This window comes from Molothrus ater, chromosome 16, assembly GCF_012460135.2.
Source record: "Molothrus ater isolate BHLD 08-10-18 breed brown headed cowbird chromosome 16, BPBGC_Mater_1.1, whole genome shotgun sequence".
Classification (NCBI taxonomy): Eukaryota; Metazoa; Chordata; class Aves; order Passeriformes; family Icteridae; genus Molothrus; species Molothrus ater.
The window spans coordinates 3,850,085-3,869,400 of NC_050493.2; the positions used below are offsets into that span (position 1 = coordinate 3,850,085).

Sequence of the window (19,316 nt, forward strand, 5' to 3'; positions counted from 1 at the left end):
CTAACCCCCATTGGGAACTAAACTGCTCAAAGAAAAAGTGAAGGTAGAAGGAAGAGTTAAAGTCAGCCTCAGGTCTCCCTGATTCCTCCAGGTTTTGGGTTGGGTTGTCTTATTTTTTTTTTTGTTTAATTCATGAAATCTGTTTGAGACAGCAGATGGGTTCCTGGGGAACTCCACTGACAGCAGGTCCTGCTGTGTTTTGCTTAAAAAGCTATTAATGAAGAAGAAGACATTGTCTCTTATCGTCTGATGGCTTCATTTCCATAAGAGCTTTTTGTAAGAGATCTCATCACAGGCTTCTGAAATTCCAAACCAGCCACAGCACCCTTAACACACACACTTGCTTATCACACAGTTTGCAAAGACTCCTTCTAGAAAAGCAGTGCTGACTCTTTCCTACATAAAACACAGGGAAAAATGTTTAAATCACAGTGGCAATAACACAATCACGCAGTGACAATGTCTTTATTGGCTCTGATTTGGAAGAAGACACCACACAAATAAGCTGGGTCTTAGGTCTGGGTGCTTTTTTAATCAAGGATGGGATCTTTTTCCCTAAGGACCTCATGGCATTTTATGTGTGTTGCTTCTTAAACTCAGCACCAGGGAAAGTGAGACAACAAAATGTTCAGTCCCTCACCAGAGTCACAGAGAAATTTGGTGACTTTGAGAAACCTGCTTTAAACACATAATGACAACATCTCCTACATAACAGTGCTGAAATAGGTGGGGATTGCATTTCTGTGGAACTTGAAACATGATTTGAGTCAGGTGGAACTCTAGACTTTTGAAGCCTTTTATATTATTAAACCACCTATCAATTAAAAACTGCCTGTAATAGTCCTGCAGATTTCATAACTACATTCAGATGTCAGAGTTACTGACATTTCTATTCACTGTAAAAGTTCCTTAAGTTTTAGAAGCAAGGGCATTGTGACTGTTGAAAATAAGGACTGTTTGTATTGCAGATGATGGGTTCCACAACCACGCTCTCCCCTCAACCCATTTTCTGGCTCAAGATATTTAAATCTCTTCTCTAGTGACAACTCTGAAGCACAGGCAGGATCCCAGAGCGACAGGAGCAGGACTTGTGCTCCCCACAGACAAACATCAACATGCCAGCATTATTCCAAGTTAAAGTAAATTACAGGAAATACCCAATTCTCCAAAGGTTAGGGCCAACCCTCTTCATTTTATATGGGACCTGTGATAATCAGCAATAACACAGAGACTTCTAAACATTAAAAACTTACAAAGATAGTTTGTGTAAGATGATTTCTTCCAAACTGGACAGACACATGCCATCAATCCAGGTTGGAACTGTTTTGTGCACTCACCCATGGCCTGGCACAGGATGTCCACGTCCTTCTCCACCTCAGCCAAAATCACATTCTGGGGTTCAGCCGTGAAATACGGAGGTTCTTGGGGAAAGCAAACAAAAGTCAACAAGCAAAGCCACAGAAAAGTGAAAAACTGGCACTCATTAAAAAATATTAATCACAGAATCTCTCCACTGGTGGTGCATCTGATGTAAGGGGTTACAGATTTGTTTGTCTCTATTTGGAGGTGGGATTTTTTTTTTGTAGTAAAAGCATCATAAAAATAAGGTCTGATAATGTTTGCTATGCTGAGCATGAATTCCAGAGTGGAGTCAATGGAAGGTAAAGATTTAGGGGTTTGCACTGCAAATTAATACCTAGAGCAAGGGCTACTTTTCATTTTATAGGACTGAATCATTGAACGTGTTAATTTTTTGCTTAGAAAGGCCCTCCCGAGAGGTTTATAAAGGTTTATATTTACAATGTACATTTTATAGGATAGTTTGCTTCAGTATCTAGACTGCATTTCACCACAGCAAGGCATGAAGTATGTCAAATAAAGTGCCATGGCATGTCACAGAGTCGACATCAGAGGACAAGTGCAGCATAATTAAAAGAAATTCCTCTCAACTGTTTTATTTCGAGAAAGCAAACAGATTTAATGCTTTAATTGAAGTTATAGTAATAATCATAAAAATCCCCACTTTATCATTAGGGCTAAAGAAAAGATATTAGATGTTTAATTAAACAAAGACCAGACTGCAGAAATTGCAGAGTATGCTGGCATGTAACTCTTTCTTCTATGCAGCATAAAATTGAAGAGCATCATGTCAAATTCCCAGAGGCACTAAGGTTGCAGTCATTATCATGGTAACTAAAGACTGTCATAGTTTGTTCAATGCAATTATCATCTGAGTACTGGTTTTAGAGGATTTTACTTGGTTATAAATGCAGTTCTTCTGCAGCATAACGAAACTCACTGCTAAGTTTTAAGAAGTACAGAAAAGGCAATGTAAGTAGCTTGTGAAACTGAGTTATTTGTATTTCCATTTGAAGGAAATTGAGTATGTTTTAAAGTATGTAGGAAGCTGCAAGATACAAGGTAATTTGAGCTGACCTGCTCTCAAATCTCTTCACCAAACACAACTGGAAAAAAAACTTGTTGCTATATTATTGCTAGGGCATCAGCATTTTCGTAAATAAAATCAAAACCATATAAATTTATCCTACAAAATCTTGTTGCTGCTTGCAGTGTAGCAAACGTGGCTGTCACACTGTGGGGTGACATCAGGAGGCACCAGGTTAGAACAGAACCTCCCCTTTCCCAGCAGTTCTTCCCTCTCACTACAATAAAATACTTGCTTGGGTGTACAGAACTGGGGTCCTGTCTGAGCACCAATGGATATTACAATTCTGTATTCATTCCAAATAAAGCCAATCAATATCAGTCTTCAGCACACCATGCAGGGGAGGAGGGGAGGTTGCAAACAGCCTGCAATAGTTGTTTACCCAGCAAAACCAATAAAAACAAGCAACCTGATTTATTATATTCTAATAATATACATGTGTTAACATTATTGATCCTCACTGCCTAAATATAAAGCTATTAATAAACATGCATAATAAGCTGTGATTTATTGCATATGATCTCATGCGTTAATCTCAACAACAAATTGAGAAGCTGAATGTTTAATTGAAATTCACTGATGGCACACCCTTTGACATGTTTGATCAGCTAAGTTGCTGAGTCCTCTGCAATTCATCTAAGTCCATGTTTTCACTCTGAGCACTCTCCTTCCTCTCACACCATCCTCCAAGCCCTGCCTGGTGTTTTCCTTGTGCTCCATTTCTCTGGATGTTACCTTCTGAATTTCCAAACTTTCAGCTCAGTGTCCTCATCTATGTGTCCTGTCTGTGTCCACACGTCCATCTCTCAAAATAAAATTTGAATCTTTCATTCTATGGCAATTTGATGTGATTGTGGGGTGAGGAGAAAGCAACGCTGGGCTAGGAAGGCATCCAGACACATACTCACAAATCCAGACATTCCCTTCTAAGTCTGGGCTTCTTCTGTGAATGTCTCTCCAGTCATTGAAGTTTATCTTTTGCTTAGGGAGGTCCTGGCTGCACCTTTCCTTTTATAAAGGATTCTGCTCTTAATGGGCCAATCTCTAAACTTGGCAACCTTCAGCCACCAGCTCTCAAACTTTCTCCTGGATCAGCAACATACTCACACACCAGTGATAAATTTGCAGATTTATCTTCACTGTGGGCCTGCAGTCCAGCTGCAAAGCACTTATGTGACCTCAAAGATGCTGGAAGTTCCATGACCTCTGTTTATGTGCTGCTGCTGCTGCACAGCTCCTGCAGTTCCACCTGGCATATTTACACTGTTGTCTTTCCCAGTGTCCCTCCCAAATTCCCAACCTGCAACCTGTGCTCCTTCCTTTAAATCCCACACAGGCTGTTTGACACCCTTTGTGACATTAAGAGATACTTAGGGGAGCAGGTATCAAGCAATGAATTACATGACAAAGAGCCTGAAGTCAGTGACAACTGTCACTTAGCAAACGGGATGTGATGGTATAAAAAGAAGACTCACATCAGTGTTTCTGAAAGAAGCAGTGAGAAACAGAAGCAGGCAAGACAGAAAAAGAGCAGGAGCAGCAGAAAGATGCAATCTAAAGGCCACAGGCAGATCCCAGAGGACTTTTGGTGCCAACAGATTTGATTCCTAGTCTTGAAGCCCAGACTCACTTCTTCCCCCAGACTAAAGGCTGCTGAACTCTGTTCACAGGCACTCCAGCAGCTGGAGGCACTGCCAAATGCTGCACCTGACACAGGGACAGCAGCTGCCCACAGACAAGTCAGATCCCATTCTTGAAAGAGAAGCACTGATACAGAAAACCTTCCATGAGCAACTCTGCAATTCATGGCCTGTACTGACTGACACAAGCCTGGGTGGGATGGCAAGGCTGATTGATAAGGGATTTCTGATTGATAAGGGATTTCTGATTGATAAGGGATTTCTGGAAGATCCAGAATAGCACGTGGCCAGCAGAGCTGTGGTAAAGTCTAACATACCTGGAAAATTAGCCTTGGTGGTGCAAGGAATGAGGGGATTCCAGGAATATCAGTGTAGGGATACCCTAAGGGGTTTTAAGGCAAATAAGAGTGATTTCACACAGCTTCTCATCTCATTGTGGCTGGGGTTGGAAGTGACCCCTGGGAATTACCCAGACCAGTCCCCCTGCTAAAGCTGGCTCATTCAGGGTAGGCTGCAGGTGAGTTTTTACCAATTCCAGAGAATGAAACTCCACAACCTCTCTGAGAAGCCTCTTCCAGTGCTCTGTCACCCTCCAAGTAAAGAAGTCTGAGTTTTCCATGAAGCTGTGCAGCTTTTCCACACCCATGTGCCATTCACCAGCAGCATGGATGCTCTAAAGGTCCTGTAGAGGAAACAGAACTCGGGCTGTGGAGGAAACAGCTCCATTTACAGGTGCTGAGCAACTGCAACCTCAGCTCCTCACTTTTCAGAGGTGTCAGATGTATCATCTGCACGTCGGGTTTTATGCCCAAGGGACTGAATGCCCAGCATTAACTGCAAGGGAGAAATTCAGAGTATCTGAATTTGGGTTGTACAGCACCTGGTGAATGACTGTCAGAAAGAGGCCATAAAAATGCAGCACTATTTATAGGGGTCAGATGGCATTCTGAGGGGGCATTCTGGGTGGCTGTATATATGACTCCACTGCATATTTATAAGGCTTGGTTTGAATCACACCGTATGAATTTAACATTTATTGTTGTAGGCAATAATCATGTGTTGAAATTTAATATGTGTGGTGAAATTATAGCATCTTCCAAAGAATATAAGGTGCCAGAGACAAGTCCCCACACACTGCAATTTTTAGGAATGACAGTAATTTGCCAGTATCAGGTCAAACATTTAAATTTTTTGGAAATTATAGAATCACAACAGTTAGAATAGGAAAGGACCCATTACTCCAAGTTCACCCTGCTGGCATTGTGGTGTGTGGCAACGAGAGGGGTCACAGCCCACATTAGGCTGAAAGAAATAGATACTGCATTGTTCAGATATCGTATTGGTTTTTGACTGATCTTCACTAAAATGTCAAGTACAAGCAAGGGGGGAAAGAGTATTTGAATATAAATGGGTGTTTTTAATAGTTGTTGAGGGTTTTGGAGTTTTTTTTCCACTCCAGACATCACTGGAAAGATGTGTCTCAGAAAAGCCCTTGGGAGCCTGCAAAATTTGATCCTGTTCGAACTTCCACCGTGCAGACTTACATGGTCACTGATTTTAACATTCAAAAGATAGCAGTCAGCATCCATTACATACCCTTCAAGCTGCACTGGAGATGTGTGACCTAATCCTAGATACACACATGAAAGTCAGAAAGAACAGAGAAAGCCCCAGGGGCTCCTCCAAAGCTGAAATTCCTGAATCTCTCAGAAACTCAGGGCTGCATATTTAAGAGGAAAATTGAACCTTCAACACGGAAGCCTTCCTCCAGCATTACCATAAACTAATTTATTTGGTGAATATCTTCTAAAGGAAGAGGAACTGGAAGCTTGACAGCCCCTTGTAGGTATAAAAGTCTGTAACTCCAGACAGAAGATCAGACTGGCCATGCTGGGAGAGAAGCCCCATTGTGGATGCAGGTACAGCAGGCTCCTTGGAGCAGGAAGTTTCTTTGCATGAATATCAGGTTAAAACAGAGAGAGATGAAAAGATCCATGTGGTTTCTTGCTACCCCTACTGTGAGCAGCAGTCTGTGTGTTCTGAAATAACAGCCCGGGGAACACATGTCCTGTCTGCAGGGCTGAAAGGAGGAAGAACTTGTTGGGAATATCAGAGACAGAGCTGGGCTGCCCACAAGTCCCACTGCTCCCCTCTGGGGTAGGTCCTGTTGCATTTAGGCCCAAGGCAGAATGTCTGTGTTCATCTCAGAACCTCTGAGGATTGACAAATCAAAAGCTGCAAATATTTCTTTCCTTTGAGCCCAGACTGTGATTAGGCGAGTCCAAAGACATTTCGTATTATAGTTTTCCTGAAAACTTATTATTTTCTTACACAGTAGATGAACACAGTCATCAGGATCTTCCCCTTAAGCACCACACATGAAAAATTATTTCCACTGCTTTCAAAGAAGGCATCTGCAGTGTTTCAAAGTGTCTAAGCTGGAGCCACGAGAGCTGCTGGTTCCAGAGGTCTGAGCACGAGGCACTGAGGTGCTCGTAGCTACAGAGGGAAATAACTTCTGCTCTGGCAGCTCTGTACACACAATGCAAATTCCTGAGCAGCAGAATGCACAAAGAAGACCCTTCAGCATCTGGACACTCCTGGAGAACAGGGAGGAGAATCAGCCCCACAGTCCATGTCAGAGCCCAGCCAGGTGGGCCCTTAGGCCAACACTGGAGCTTGTCTGTGTTCCTGAATGCTGTGGTCCCACAGAGCTGAATTCTCCCAGGATGAGAATAACATTAATGTAGATCTCTGGGCACAAAAAACTCTCCAAAAGAAGGGAAGCCCTCTCCTCTGACTCTCTTTTATTCATTTGTATTCCTTTGGACAGACCAACAAGGCTCCCTCAGTTCTGCACAACCACTCATCATGCCAGGCCCTTTTTTCAAATTGTTTTTCTCATTTTTTTCAGGTTTTACTATCTGACTACATTTAATTTAAAGAGCAGTTTGGATTTCATACAGTGGAAGAGTTTGGTTCCTCATTTTTTAAAACTCCTAAAATTCATAATTTCCCGTAGAACAGTCATTTAAGAAATGACTATTGCCATTTGTCACTAAAACTTGCAGAAGTGGAGCAAAAGAATTTAAGATTATCTCAGCTTTCAAATTGGTTTGTTCATGGGAAGACTCTTTAAATTACTTAATCTTCAAACTGTTAGTGATAAAACAAATGTGCTCTTATCTAATCTGCAACAAATCTTTCCCAAACTGTTACTCTGCCAAGCGAGGAACATGATACCCTTTAAAAATTTATAACAACTGCAGCTAATAAAACCAAGGTTTGGAACCACCTCAGTTTATCTTTTCTGGAACAATATGAAGATGTCAGGGAGCTCTTTGCCACGTTCAGAAAAGAAGTGCAGCAGCACACAGCTAGAGGATTTTCTTCTTGTTTATGCAGTACTACTCTAATACATTGGAGATTCAGGCTTTTTCAATGGTATTGTGATTTTAATTTACAGAGATATAGTCTCAGAAATATCCAGAAAAACTTCTGAGATAATACTGTAGGACACAAATGATAATTTGTTGAGTAGATGCCTTTGTGCTAAGTTCCACTGCCTTCTAATAGAGCTCTGGTTGCCATCTGAGCCACACTCAAAAAATTGCGTGACTTCTCTTAGCTGGGAAAGTCAAGGACTGATATATTGGAAAAAAGCTTTGATTAACTCAGTGTTTGTGACATCTTTGATGCATCTTTTCATTGCTACCCCTGTTCTACCTGTTAATAGCAAAATATTTTTCTCTCTTGTTTCACAGAAGCTCTTACAGCCATGCTATTGAGAGGCTGCATTTGATTTCTCCCATTCTGCAAACAAACCTCTTCTTTTAAGCCAATTTCCTTTTTCTGTTAGTTGAGACCCCTCATTAAATCCACGCTGTGTTATTCTCCCAAGAAGTACAGCTCATTATCAGCTCCCAATCTACACATCCACACTACAAATATTTTATGCATGCAAATGGACAAGCATTCCTGATTCTCTCTAAGTACTGCCCCCATGGACTAGGAGAGATACACTGCAGAAAGCCTTAGGTTTGAATCTTGTCTGCACTTTCCTCTAGAACCCGTCCCTTGACTAATTAAATGACAGCCAGATCCATCCAAGAATTCTAAAGCTGAATATAAGTTATGCATTAACTACTAATCCTTTGATTTGGTTCCCTGTTTAGAATTAGAGATCCATCCTGCAAGCTCAAGAAACTCATAAATAAAGAAATCTATCAGGCTTTGCTGACACGTTGAGTAAACACCTGCATCTGAAGTGTCGTGTTCCATCAGAAGGAAATAAAAGTAATTGGTAACCAATTTGTTTCTGCTTTCTTTCATCTGCTTGTTCTTATCTACAGACCTTTTCATAACTTCATTCCCTGACAGCCTCCTAAAACTGGAGAGGAAATAAATAAAACATTTAAAAATAAGAGAGCAGGTAAGCTACTAAAGCACTGCCGGTTTAATATGATTCCCCAGTGATTATTTTTCAGTTTTATTGTAACTGTATTTAAAAATCTTTTCGATTAACCAAGAGGCTGCTTTAAGTATTGCATTAGGCTGGATCTGACATCACAGCAACAAAGGCAAACCAGCTACAATAAAATCTTATGAATAAGGAAGAGTTTAAACAAAACCTATAAATAAGTAAATCCATCTCTGCTCCTTAAAGAGAAGGTAATAACTCCAAGGAACAGAGGGCAAGGAAAGAGACTGGAACCAAACTTTGTCCAGTAGGTAATAAATATAACAGACACACAGTGCTCTAAATGAATCTGGAATGGAGCTTTGCAGAGGGAAGATCTGCTTTCTCACTTAACAGCAGCTACTACAAATTGCTTTAGCAGAATACAAATCATACAGCAGTCTTTAAAATTGTATTTTCAGAAGGCTCAAAGAGGTAAAGAATCGTGGGCTGCATTCCCTCTGCAAAGCTCCAGGAGTGCACGTGCCTGAGCCCTGAGCAACGCTGAGGCTGCTGGCCCTGCCAGGGCTCCAACCTCCCCAGGACACTCCCACAGATAAAAGCTTGACTTTACACGACCACATCTGGCTGAAAACATCTCAGTGTCCCTAGCCTAAACCACCTCTTTCAGTCTAACAGTCCTAAACCACTCCACACCGTGTGCACTGTGCTAGCACGCAGAATTTCATCAGACATGCCAGGAGCCACCATTTCCAAATTCCAACCTCCTCCCTACAGCAACACTCGGAGAGGAGGTGGTGGTGGAAACAGGCAGGGAAAGGGCAGCAATGTCCCCTTTAAAAGAATTAATTCCAAAGTTTCCCCGGGAGCTGGAGGTCCAGCAAACAGAGCTGCTTTAATGGCATTTGCTTCCCTGTCCTGGTGCCTCAGCAATGCTCTGTGCCTGCAGAATGTCCTTGGCCCCCAGACTGGCACCTGCAGCACATGAGCACAGGAGTGCTCCTAAAAGCCTTCTTGCAAAAATACAGGCACTTGACATATGAAAACTGGATGTAAGCAAGGCAGGATATAATCAGGATTTAATGCACCTAAAAGCCAAGATAGGGAAGCTGCCCATTAAGGATTTTACTACTGTATTTCTCAAAATTCCCATTAAATGTATAGTTTCGCAGGGGATTTACAATCACAGCAGTGTTTAAAAAAATCTATTTGATGAATTTATATTAGCAGGGAAGAACAGCTGAATTAATTTGGAAGATAACCCTCCTTCACCTCCTTTGTTCTGTTCTCTGAAGAAAGGTTCAAATGTAAGGTCAATGAAATATTAAGATATCAATTTTATTTCCTATTATACCTCAGCCCAGAGCCTTTTTTACTAAAAAACACATTGCCTCGAGAATTACCCAAGATAGAAAGGAAAGCTTTAGCTCTTGCTGGCTCCTCTGTGCTCTCTCTGAGTTTGGCTTCACAGAAGTACATCCCCACATCAGCAGAGGTCGGGTTGGTGATAGTGAGGCGTCTCCCAAAGCTGCTGATGCCACTGGTGATCTTGATTCCATTTCTCTTCCAGGTCACGCTCAGCCTCTCAAGAGGTCTGCCAAAAAAACCCACAAGAATAAAATAAAACATATATACTACAGAATAATCTCTGTGTGCATATATATATATGTTTATACACATGAGGAATATAATATTACAGATTATAAAACTTCTTTAAGTCTTCCTCTATCCCCAAAACACACTGTTAAAAAGTAAATACATGTATAACTTCTACACATCAAGGACTACAGACTACTCAAGTGGCATTATGCAAGTACAGCTAATTGATACAGCAATAGAACTTAAGTGCTAATAATTTGATTTCTCCAAGCAAAAGGAGTAAATACTGCTATGGGAATCAGCTGCATGGGAAGTGCTTTCATTACAACTCAATTACCAAAACAATATTAATCATATCAAGAACATCTCTGCCCTTAGAGGGGAAAGTAAATCAGTTGGTCTTATCACCCAAGGACTTCAACTATTCACTTCCACTGAAATTCAAAGCTATTCAAGGCCAGCTAGATAGAAACATAGGAGGAATGCTGTGAATTCTGTATTACAGTGCATTATGAACAGCTGAGCAGTAATCACTGCAATATGAGAGTGTCTGAAAAAATTACTTCATAGGAGATCCTCACTAAATTTATTTACTAGGAAGCACCAACTGTTCAACAGCATCACCTCTGCTGTTGATAGGCAACAGCTGAAATATTATTAACCCTCACCATAATTTTTTCCTTAAGATAGTGTCTGATGCTTGAACAGCACTTTTCCTTTCCATGTGAGGACCAGGTGGGAAAGCACCCCTGCCTGACCCTCATTTGGCCAGAAAAATCAATGGGTTTAATTCAGTAACATTGGACAAACAAGATCACTCATAAGGGTTGCTCTGAATAGCGAGCGTCCTGCTTCAATCTCCAAATTATTAACAATAAAAAAATGAAAACAACATCCTCTGTGCTTCTCCAGAGAGGACAGAGTCGCTGTAGGGGCTGTGGAGGTGTTCCCATACCTGGCGTTGGCCACGCACTCCAGGGTGGCCTCGCTGCTGCCCGACACCACGCTGGTGTTGTGGGGGCGGATGACCATGGCCGGAGCCGCGCTGTCCGAGGGGCTGCTGGCACCTGCAGGGGCACAGACACACCTGGTGAGCCCCAGTGACAGCCAGGGCTGGGACACGAGGGTGCCACTGCTGCAAGCATCACCCTTCAGCCTCACCACAGGCTGGCATCTCCAGGGGGGCGTTCCTGATGGCGTTCCAACCAAGCCAGCACTAAAACCCCACTGTGGGAACCCAGGACATCCCTCTGGCTGCCCTGGAGGGCTCGAGCCCCTGCCCGGGGGCTCAGAGACCTTGGCACAGAGCCCAAGACCCCTGTGCCTTTGATTTAGCCCTTGGAAAAAACAATTACCAACCTTGTATGAAGAATGACAAGTCAAAAGCGTTTCAGTAGAATAATAGTAGTTTGTCATGGAGTGAAAAACAGATTTTTGAGGTTTTTAGAATGGGGGCTTGGGGTCCTAAGATGGAGGAATTTGGACGTGCCTTGTCCTTTTTCCTTCTTCTTCCTAGCCTCCAACTTCTGGGTGATGTTGGCACTTTCAGATTGGCTAGGAGTAGAAGCTCACTGTCTAACATAGGCGATAGGTATTGGAAAGTAATTGTAAATATTTTACATGTAGTTTTTAGTATAAAAAGGTAACACCACCCTGGGGGCAGGCAGAGTGCCTCTGTCTGTCCTGCTGAACAGACCTCGGCTGGACAGGAGAAAGAATTTTATAGATAAGAAACAATAAACAACCTTGAGACCAAGAACAGAAGAGCTCTGACTCCTTCATTGACTGCCAGGCTGGAAAAGAGACTTTCAAGAGACTTTCTAATGTTATCTCAGGGTCCCTCTGACCAGCAGAGATCCCGAGACCCCACAACTCCCAAGAACTGGCCCCTGCCCTCCATCCAGGAATATTCTCAAAGACAGAGCAAATAAATTAAGCATCCTAAATGTTTTCTACTGTTGAGCACTTTTTTTTTTTATCAAACACTTGCTGACTTATATTTTTAAGACCTTTTCATGTTTTGTTTAATCTTACCCCTTCCACACCATTTCAAAAGAGTCTGCCAATACTCATGTTAGTTCTTTAAAAAGATTTTACACACTGGGGAACAAATATAAAATTAACAAAGCAGCATATCACAGCAACTTCAATCCTCTTTTCTTATCAGGAAAGTAAATAACCCAAATCTGTTACTCTTTTGTGAGGCTTCATACTGTAAATAATTTAGCTTATGCAACAGTCAGCAGACACTTAAAAAATGGTAAAAAGGCAGCTTGTAAATTTTCTCTGTATGCATTTAGTAAGTGAATTAAAATATCCATGTATTCATAGGTACTTTGCTTCAAGCAACTCATTTGGGAAAGAAAAATTAGCTATTTTTTAGCTTGAATAACACAGTAATAAAATTTTCAAGGATATAGAAACCAATAAACAAATTACAGGGAAAAGTAATGAAAATAAAACTAAACTGATGGAAAAGCAAGCCAGTTCATCAAATGCTTTCTGCACAGGAGGCTAGTCCATACCCATTCAGCAGCATGGGAAATTGGGAAATGCAAGGTATGGACCCTAAAATTTAAGCAAATTCCCTAAAGAACAGAAAATAGTCAGAAGATTCTTTGCTTAATCATATCCAGCAGGCCAAAAGCCATTTGACATTAGATTTTACTTGTTGGATGGATAAAGACTTGGTTATGGGGCTCAGAAAGCTCACAAGGTGAGCAGACTTCTCAATGACAAATCCTTTACATTTGGATTTTCTAATTGACAGCAGTTAGTGTAGAACAGGAGATGGAAGCGTGGAATCATTTTAAAATTTAAAGAATACCACCTACACTTCTGAATAAATTCAAACATTTAAGCATAGTACTTAAAGTGTAAGCAGATATTTATTTCTTCCCCTAAATATGCTCTGTCAACCTGACACAGCATCTCTATGAAACACACACAGGAGCTCAAAACACAAGCTGTTAGTAGCTTTTACACCTCCTCATCAACATTCCTGGAAATACGATGCCATCAGGTAGAAAATCTATTTTCTAAGATTTCCATGCTGGTCTGATAGGTATTCATGGCAGAAATTTTCCACTTAGTAATTAAAAAAACCAACCAAAACAGCCAGAAAACAAGAGCTGATGATCAGATTAGAAGTTTGTTACTGATGAGAAGAAATAACCTCAGCATCTCTGCTCCCCACCACTTCTGCCCAAGATGAAGGTTTACAGCAGTGAATGCTAAAAGATCAACAAACCAGTGACTAATTTGGCAGCAATAATTCCTTACCTCCATCTGGAAGAGAGGAAAACCACTTGTTTGACTTATCAGCTCCCCACTAAAACCAGACAAAGAGGAGAAGTTGGCTTTGTTGTCACCCCCATCACCCACACGAGTGGCCCTGTGTGCACCCAGCAGATAAGAAAGGAAATAAGAGTGCACATTCCCCATCCTGCAACCAGGAAAAGGCAGAGATTTCTTAGTGACTGTATCAAAAATCTAAACAAAGCACGTGTTTATTGTTATTTTGTACCATCTCTGAAACAAACTTATTAAAAGCAGGCTCCTGCTAAAGGCTGTGATGAACAGATGCTGATGTGAGACAGAGGGCTCATCAAAAGGGTCAGAACTTGGATTCCCAGGAATGCACCTACAAAGGTCAGCTATGGACATAACAGGCACATACAGAAAATAACAAAATTTCCAAGAATTACCTAAACAGTATGGAGGCAGCATGAATATTCCTATTTTATATTCAAAGACAGCTCAAGTTTCCCTTTGCAGCACTAAGAAACTCCTCCCCATAACTCACTCTGTCCCCAGTCTTGCCAAATCAAACTCCACAGGGACATTCCCTTTGCAGAGGGCACTTTGCAGCTTTGTTTTATGGCTAATTGAAACTCCAAAGGAGGATCTTAGTTCTACTTTAGAGTAAAAATCTCAACAGGGCTGTAACCTGGGATCTGGGCCTTTCAGAACTTCATCCTTTTGTAAGAAATCCACGGGTTGGAGTATCAGAGTAGCCAAGATCCTAATGGAGATAAGCAACATTGGGATTTAGTTTGGATGATGGAATGTGGCAGATCAGCTTTCTATCAGGCTGGGGAAGGCAGAGAGGGATTGCAAACACTCAGATAATGAACAGCTACCCAGACTCCCCAAGTTTCTCATCCTGCCTGTCAATAAAGCCACTCCATCCTTCTCCTGCCTCCACATGCAGCACACAGATGTGATTTTACTTGACTGATGCTACACAAAAATCCAATGCAGAATGTCATTGTTAGTAAACAGACATTTTCTTTTAAAATCCTTTGTCGAAAACAATTGAATTTTTCTCCTTTTCACTGTTCCTTTTTTTACTTCATCAGACTTTTTGTTGCCTGAGCTTTCTGGCACTTTGCTGTTTCTGGCTTTTCATCACCTCTTCCTTCTCCTCCTCCTCCTCCCCTCCCTCAGCTTCTCTGCATTCACCTCTGGACATTTTCCTCCCTTTTTTCCATCCCGTGGTCCCCTAAAGATGTTTCCCACTATTTAAGAGCTGCTCAATTTCTGATGTATCCTTTAATTGTTGAACTTCAGCTTCTCTGAAGAAAATGTTATATACACTGAAATGGGGAAGTAATACAAATGCACATGGGAACAGAGCTACACAGTGAGAAGAATCCACTAACAGGGGACCTCCATTGCCAGCTATACTCTACCTTTTGAAAAGAAAAGGCCTTTCCTTTCCATCTGCTTTCTGAACCCTCCTCTCAGCTAAGAAAGCAAAGCAGCATTAGGGAAAAACACTGACCCACAAGTGCAGCCAGGGGATGCCTCATATCAGACATAATCAGTCTGGGGGGAGCCTGTGGGGAGCTGCAGAGACAAGGCTGAGTGACACTGAAAAACACTTAGGGGATGTGCTCTTAATCTGATTTTAGCCCTTAATAGATGACTGGACAGAAGGACTGCCACAGGCAAGAGGCCTAATCCAACAGTGACTGTTCTGCAAAAGAGAGCTCCCACTGCTTTATTTTCCTTTCTATCCATTTTAGCCACTGTACTCCCAGCATTTCCAATCTCCCCTTTGCTTCTAAACCTTCTCATTTATCACTGTCTGAGCCATTACCAGGATCTACGAGGACCCAGTACCTGCAGGGCCTTCAGGACTGACCCCAAACAGGTTTTGGAGCAAGACTGTGGGAACACCAAAGACTTGAGACAGGAGGGAGTTTGTCCTCTAGCCTTCATCCCCTCATCCCCTGCTGCTCATGAAACAGTTCAGTTGCTGCCATTTGCAGCCCAAGATATTAAGGTAAATTGGCATTGATATTATGTTTTCCATATTAAACCTTTTTTTGGTTATATTTTTTTTAAGGGCCAGAAAAAAAAAAGAGAAAAAAAATGAGACAACAGAAAATGGAAAGGGATGATCTGGGTTTTTTTCTGTCCCTTTGAACATAAATTCCTCTCCAGACTGTGGAATTCAGGAATCTGGCAATCCCCCACAAAGCAGAGATAAACTGAGAGAAGAAGAAAGAATGAACAACTTTTGCACAGTCTGTTTGTTTTTATCACCTGTGGCTGTGAATGGCTGCACATCACTGAGCTGCTGAACTTCTCCCTCCCTCCTGCTGCCTGATCAGGAATGAAACCCATCCAAGGCCTAACACTGATTTCTTTTTTTTAGTACTGACAAGCTGTAGAATTTTCATCTGTTATTTAAATACAATAATTATGTACACTCCCCTATCATCTCTGCAAAACCAGTATTTTTATCTCTGTACATATATTGACATGTAAGGTACAGGGAATTTTAAATATTGTAATTTACAGTTTATAAAGATCCCAGACCTTATCAAAGCCACTTCAGGGTGCTTAATTTTCCCAACAGAACTGAAATCTCACCCAGGCCAGATGACTGAAGACACGATAGGTTCTTTCCCCTTCAGAAATGCATAAACATTAAGTTCTTCCCCAGATTTTACATTATGACATGCAAAGTTTATCTATGTCTGTATTTGCAGTGCAGAATATTAAGTGTATTACTTCAATGGGAGCTCAAATTCATGTGACAGAGATATGAGGTAAGCCAGCCTCAACAGAAACTGAGGGAAACTCTTTATCTCCTGAAAAGGAAATAATAGTTTGAGTTCAGACTTGAGCACAACAATAAGGTTTATTTTTGAGGCTTGCTTATAGGTCCCAACCCTCTGAAGAAGCTTAATTCAAACAAGGTGACCATGAGCAGGAGGAGGATTGTCCAAATAATCAAGAGCCTGGAATGTGAGGCTGGCTGCACCTTATCTCTACCCTCACTGCAAATTACTGCAAATACTGCTCCATGTCCAGCTTGCACTGAAGAAGGGATCTCACAGGAATCAGTACCCAAAAATAAATTTACTTATTCATGTTATGAAATTTGTCTATGTGAGAAAAACTCTCCACAGAAGAGATCACCAGTACCCTACCCTCAAGATATTCGAGAAATTGAGTACTTAAAAAGAATTTTGAAACCATTTATAAGTTATCCTGAGAGAAAAATATTAGAAAACTTTCACCCCAAAATTCCCACAGACTTCCAGGTTTGCACAGGATGCAGAAATGCCTTGGTGATTACCATGCAGGATACATGCAAAGCTTCATTCTATCAAATTATGGACACCCCTATTAGAAAAAAGCAGGGTAGGAGATAAGAGTCCAGCACAAATAGCAAAAATATTACATCTGGTACAACATTATGGCATCAGGAATGTGCAATCTCTCTGCCTGGGCCACAGAATACGAGAAAAGAAGAGAAATGACAATCACAGGGTATCTCAAGATTGCTCGAGGGGGAGAGAAGAAAAAGCAACCCTACAAACACAAACTACCTGATGGAACACACTCCCTGCTGCCAGGTACAGCCTGCAGATGGTTTGAATTATGAACCCAGAGTGGATTAATGCCCCTCTCCCTCTCCAGTACAAGGCACACAACAGGAATTGGATCCTGATCAATAATAGATTAATTTCCCTTCCCCTTCAGAGCAAAAGATGCACAACAGGAATTGGAGCCTGATCAACAGAAAAGCAAATGCTGACAATCACCTGCAGGCACCAGAGAGAAACTTCATGCAATTCATGAAAAGAAAGTGTGTTCTCAATCATAAACCCAGGTCCAAACCATGTCTATTGGTTCCCTGCTTATTAGAATGATTCTTAAGAGCTGCTACAATAAAAGAGCATTAAGATAATCAAAGTTACTGTTTCAGTTTCCCACTCTGACTCTAGCAAGGACTATTTATTTTCAAGAAAAGGGAAATCTGATGCTGCTGTCACTGCACAGGTCTCTGCTCTGATTTCTAGACATAAAGAAAAATAACAGAGACTTTCCCATGAGGCTTCTTGGTCACATTTGTTTAGTTTGATGAAGAACATAAAAACTCCAGATGGGTTTTTTTTGAGCCAACATTACATAGTTACAAAATAGTTAGCAAACTAATGGTGGAGAGTTGTTATATCAAGAATTATGACTTTTCAGTACCAAAGAATGTCTTCAGACTCCCCAAAAATTTAAGTATTAACATAATTTATTTAACTTTTGACAACACAGACTGTAGACCTAAAAAAGTAAATAAGGAACAACATAAAAAACACCTTAATTTCGTGGATCAAATTTATAGGGAAGAAACAGCCTAGTTGTTTGAATTAATCACAGCAAGTGAATTCTTCTATATCCAGCCCTCATCTTGAACCAGACATCAAACACCACAACATATGAATAAAACACCAGACATGAAACAGATTTACAAAACCCAAGCAAAACAAGTGAATGATCTAGGTCAGTTGTATTTATTGACTCTTTACACTCTTGTCACTGTGACTAAGCTTTGTCCACATCACAACAAACACAGGATGCATTTCCACTGCAAGGAAAGCTAAAAAAAAATATTAAAAAAAAAAGGTGACTAAAATAATAAGACACAGAACAATATAGAGCAAGTAGATCCCAAGTTAAACACCAGAGTTTGAGGAGGGATATGGTAAAGGAACAATTAGAAAAGATTTCATCAGCACCTGTGGAGGAAGCCTTACAATAAATTCATTTTGCCTGAATTGCCCATGTCATAAAGGCTGAGAACCTCCCCTCCCTCCTTTTCCATCCACCCCTCCTGGGCCTGTGGGATTGTCTGAATTTGTCACAATGACACTTCTGAAACACTGAACTTCAAAAAACAAAGTTACCCACAGAAATTAACCCCTACGAGTGGTGATTTCACCAGTCCAGATCCTTTTTTGGTTGGAAAGCTTCCTAAAGCTTTTCTGCTCAGCCTGCTCCAAACACTCCTAATTCCCAGCTTCAATGGCCAATGCACTCTGTTAGTTCTTCTGCCAGAGCTGTCCTTTATAGTTTGAAGAGCTGCTCTCTCCCTCTGAGATGTTTACATCCTAAAGCATTTACAGAAAACAATCCTATTCTTTCACAGCCTTCATTTTGCTAATGAAACAAGCAAAATCTGTCCTGCCTGGAAGGATTCACTGAAAAACACACAAAAGATGAGGAGATTTTTTTTTTTTGGTAAAAATCCAAGCCAGCATCACACGAAAAATGCCTCCAAATGTTTAAACAACTTACAGCCACGTTTTAAACAGCTTTTTTCTCCCCCTTTGTAAGGGCTTTCACACAAGTGCAAGTGCTGTTAATTCAGCCCTAGGGAAAGATTAATGGAAAACTCAGCTCTAGCCAGAAGACAATTTATACCCCTTTGTGTGTAGATAGTCCAGTAAAGAGGAGATTTATGTATTTTACTGGATAAAACTGAGTCTAAAACACAGGTTGAAAAGGTCTAAAACCTTATAGAGAGTTCTTAGGGTCTACTTCTGGGCACAATGAGAGGCTGGGGCCTAAATACAGTTGATTTAAAGATGGAAAATGTATTTCTGTAACCAACAAAGTGCCCCAGGAGAGGCAGCAAGGCCAGGATGGTCCATGGCGACACAGTCCCTCCAGCCTGTCTTTCACCAGTTCTGCTCTGAAGACAGGGATGGGAGAGGTGGCTTTTTTTTGATTTTCCTCTCTTTCTACAGATCATTAAGTGCAGGTGACCCAGCAGCTGCTATCTGGGGGGCGAATTCCTCTTTTTTCTACTTCCTGAGGTCTGCAGACCCACTTTGTATTACAGGTCTACCACAGAAATAGATTTCTAGCATTGTCCAGTGTAGTTTTAAGGAAATTAAACCACTGCTTAGTTACA

At 41.2% G+C, this 19,316-nt stretch overlaps 1 protein-coding gene across 1 annotated transcript in view; it reads right to left on the bottom strand.

The window, feature by feature from the left end:
- SDK1 (sidekick cell adhesion molecule 1) overlaps positions 1-19,316 on the bottom strand; it is a 382,295-nt gene that overhangs the window by 140,802 nt on the left and 222,177 nt on the right. Inside the window, 3 exon segments of the mRNA XM_036392619.2 lie at positions 1,338-1,421; positions 9,910-10,100; positions 11,061-11,172. Of these exon segments, the coding sequence (XP_036248512.1) occupies positions 1,338-1,421; positions 9,910-10,100; positions 11,061-11,172 (387 nt within the window).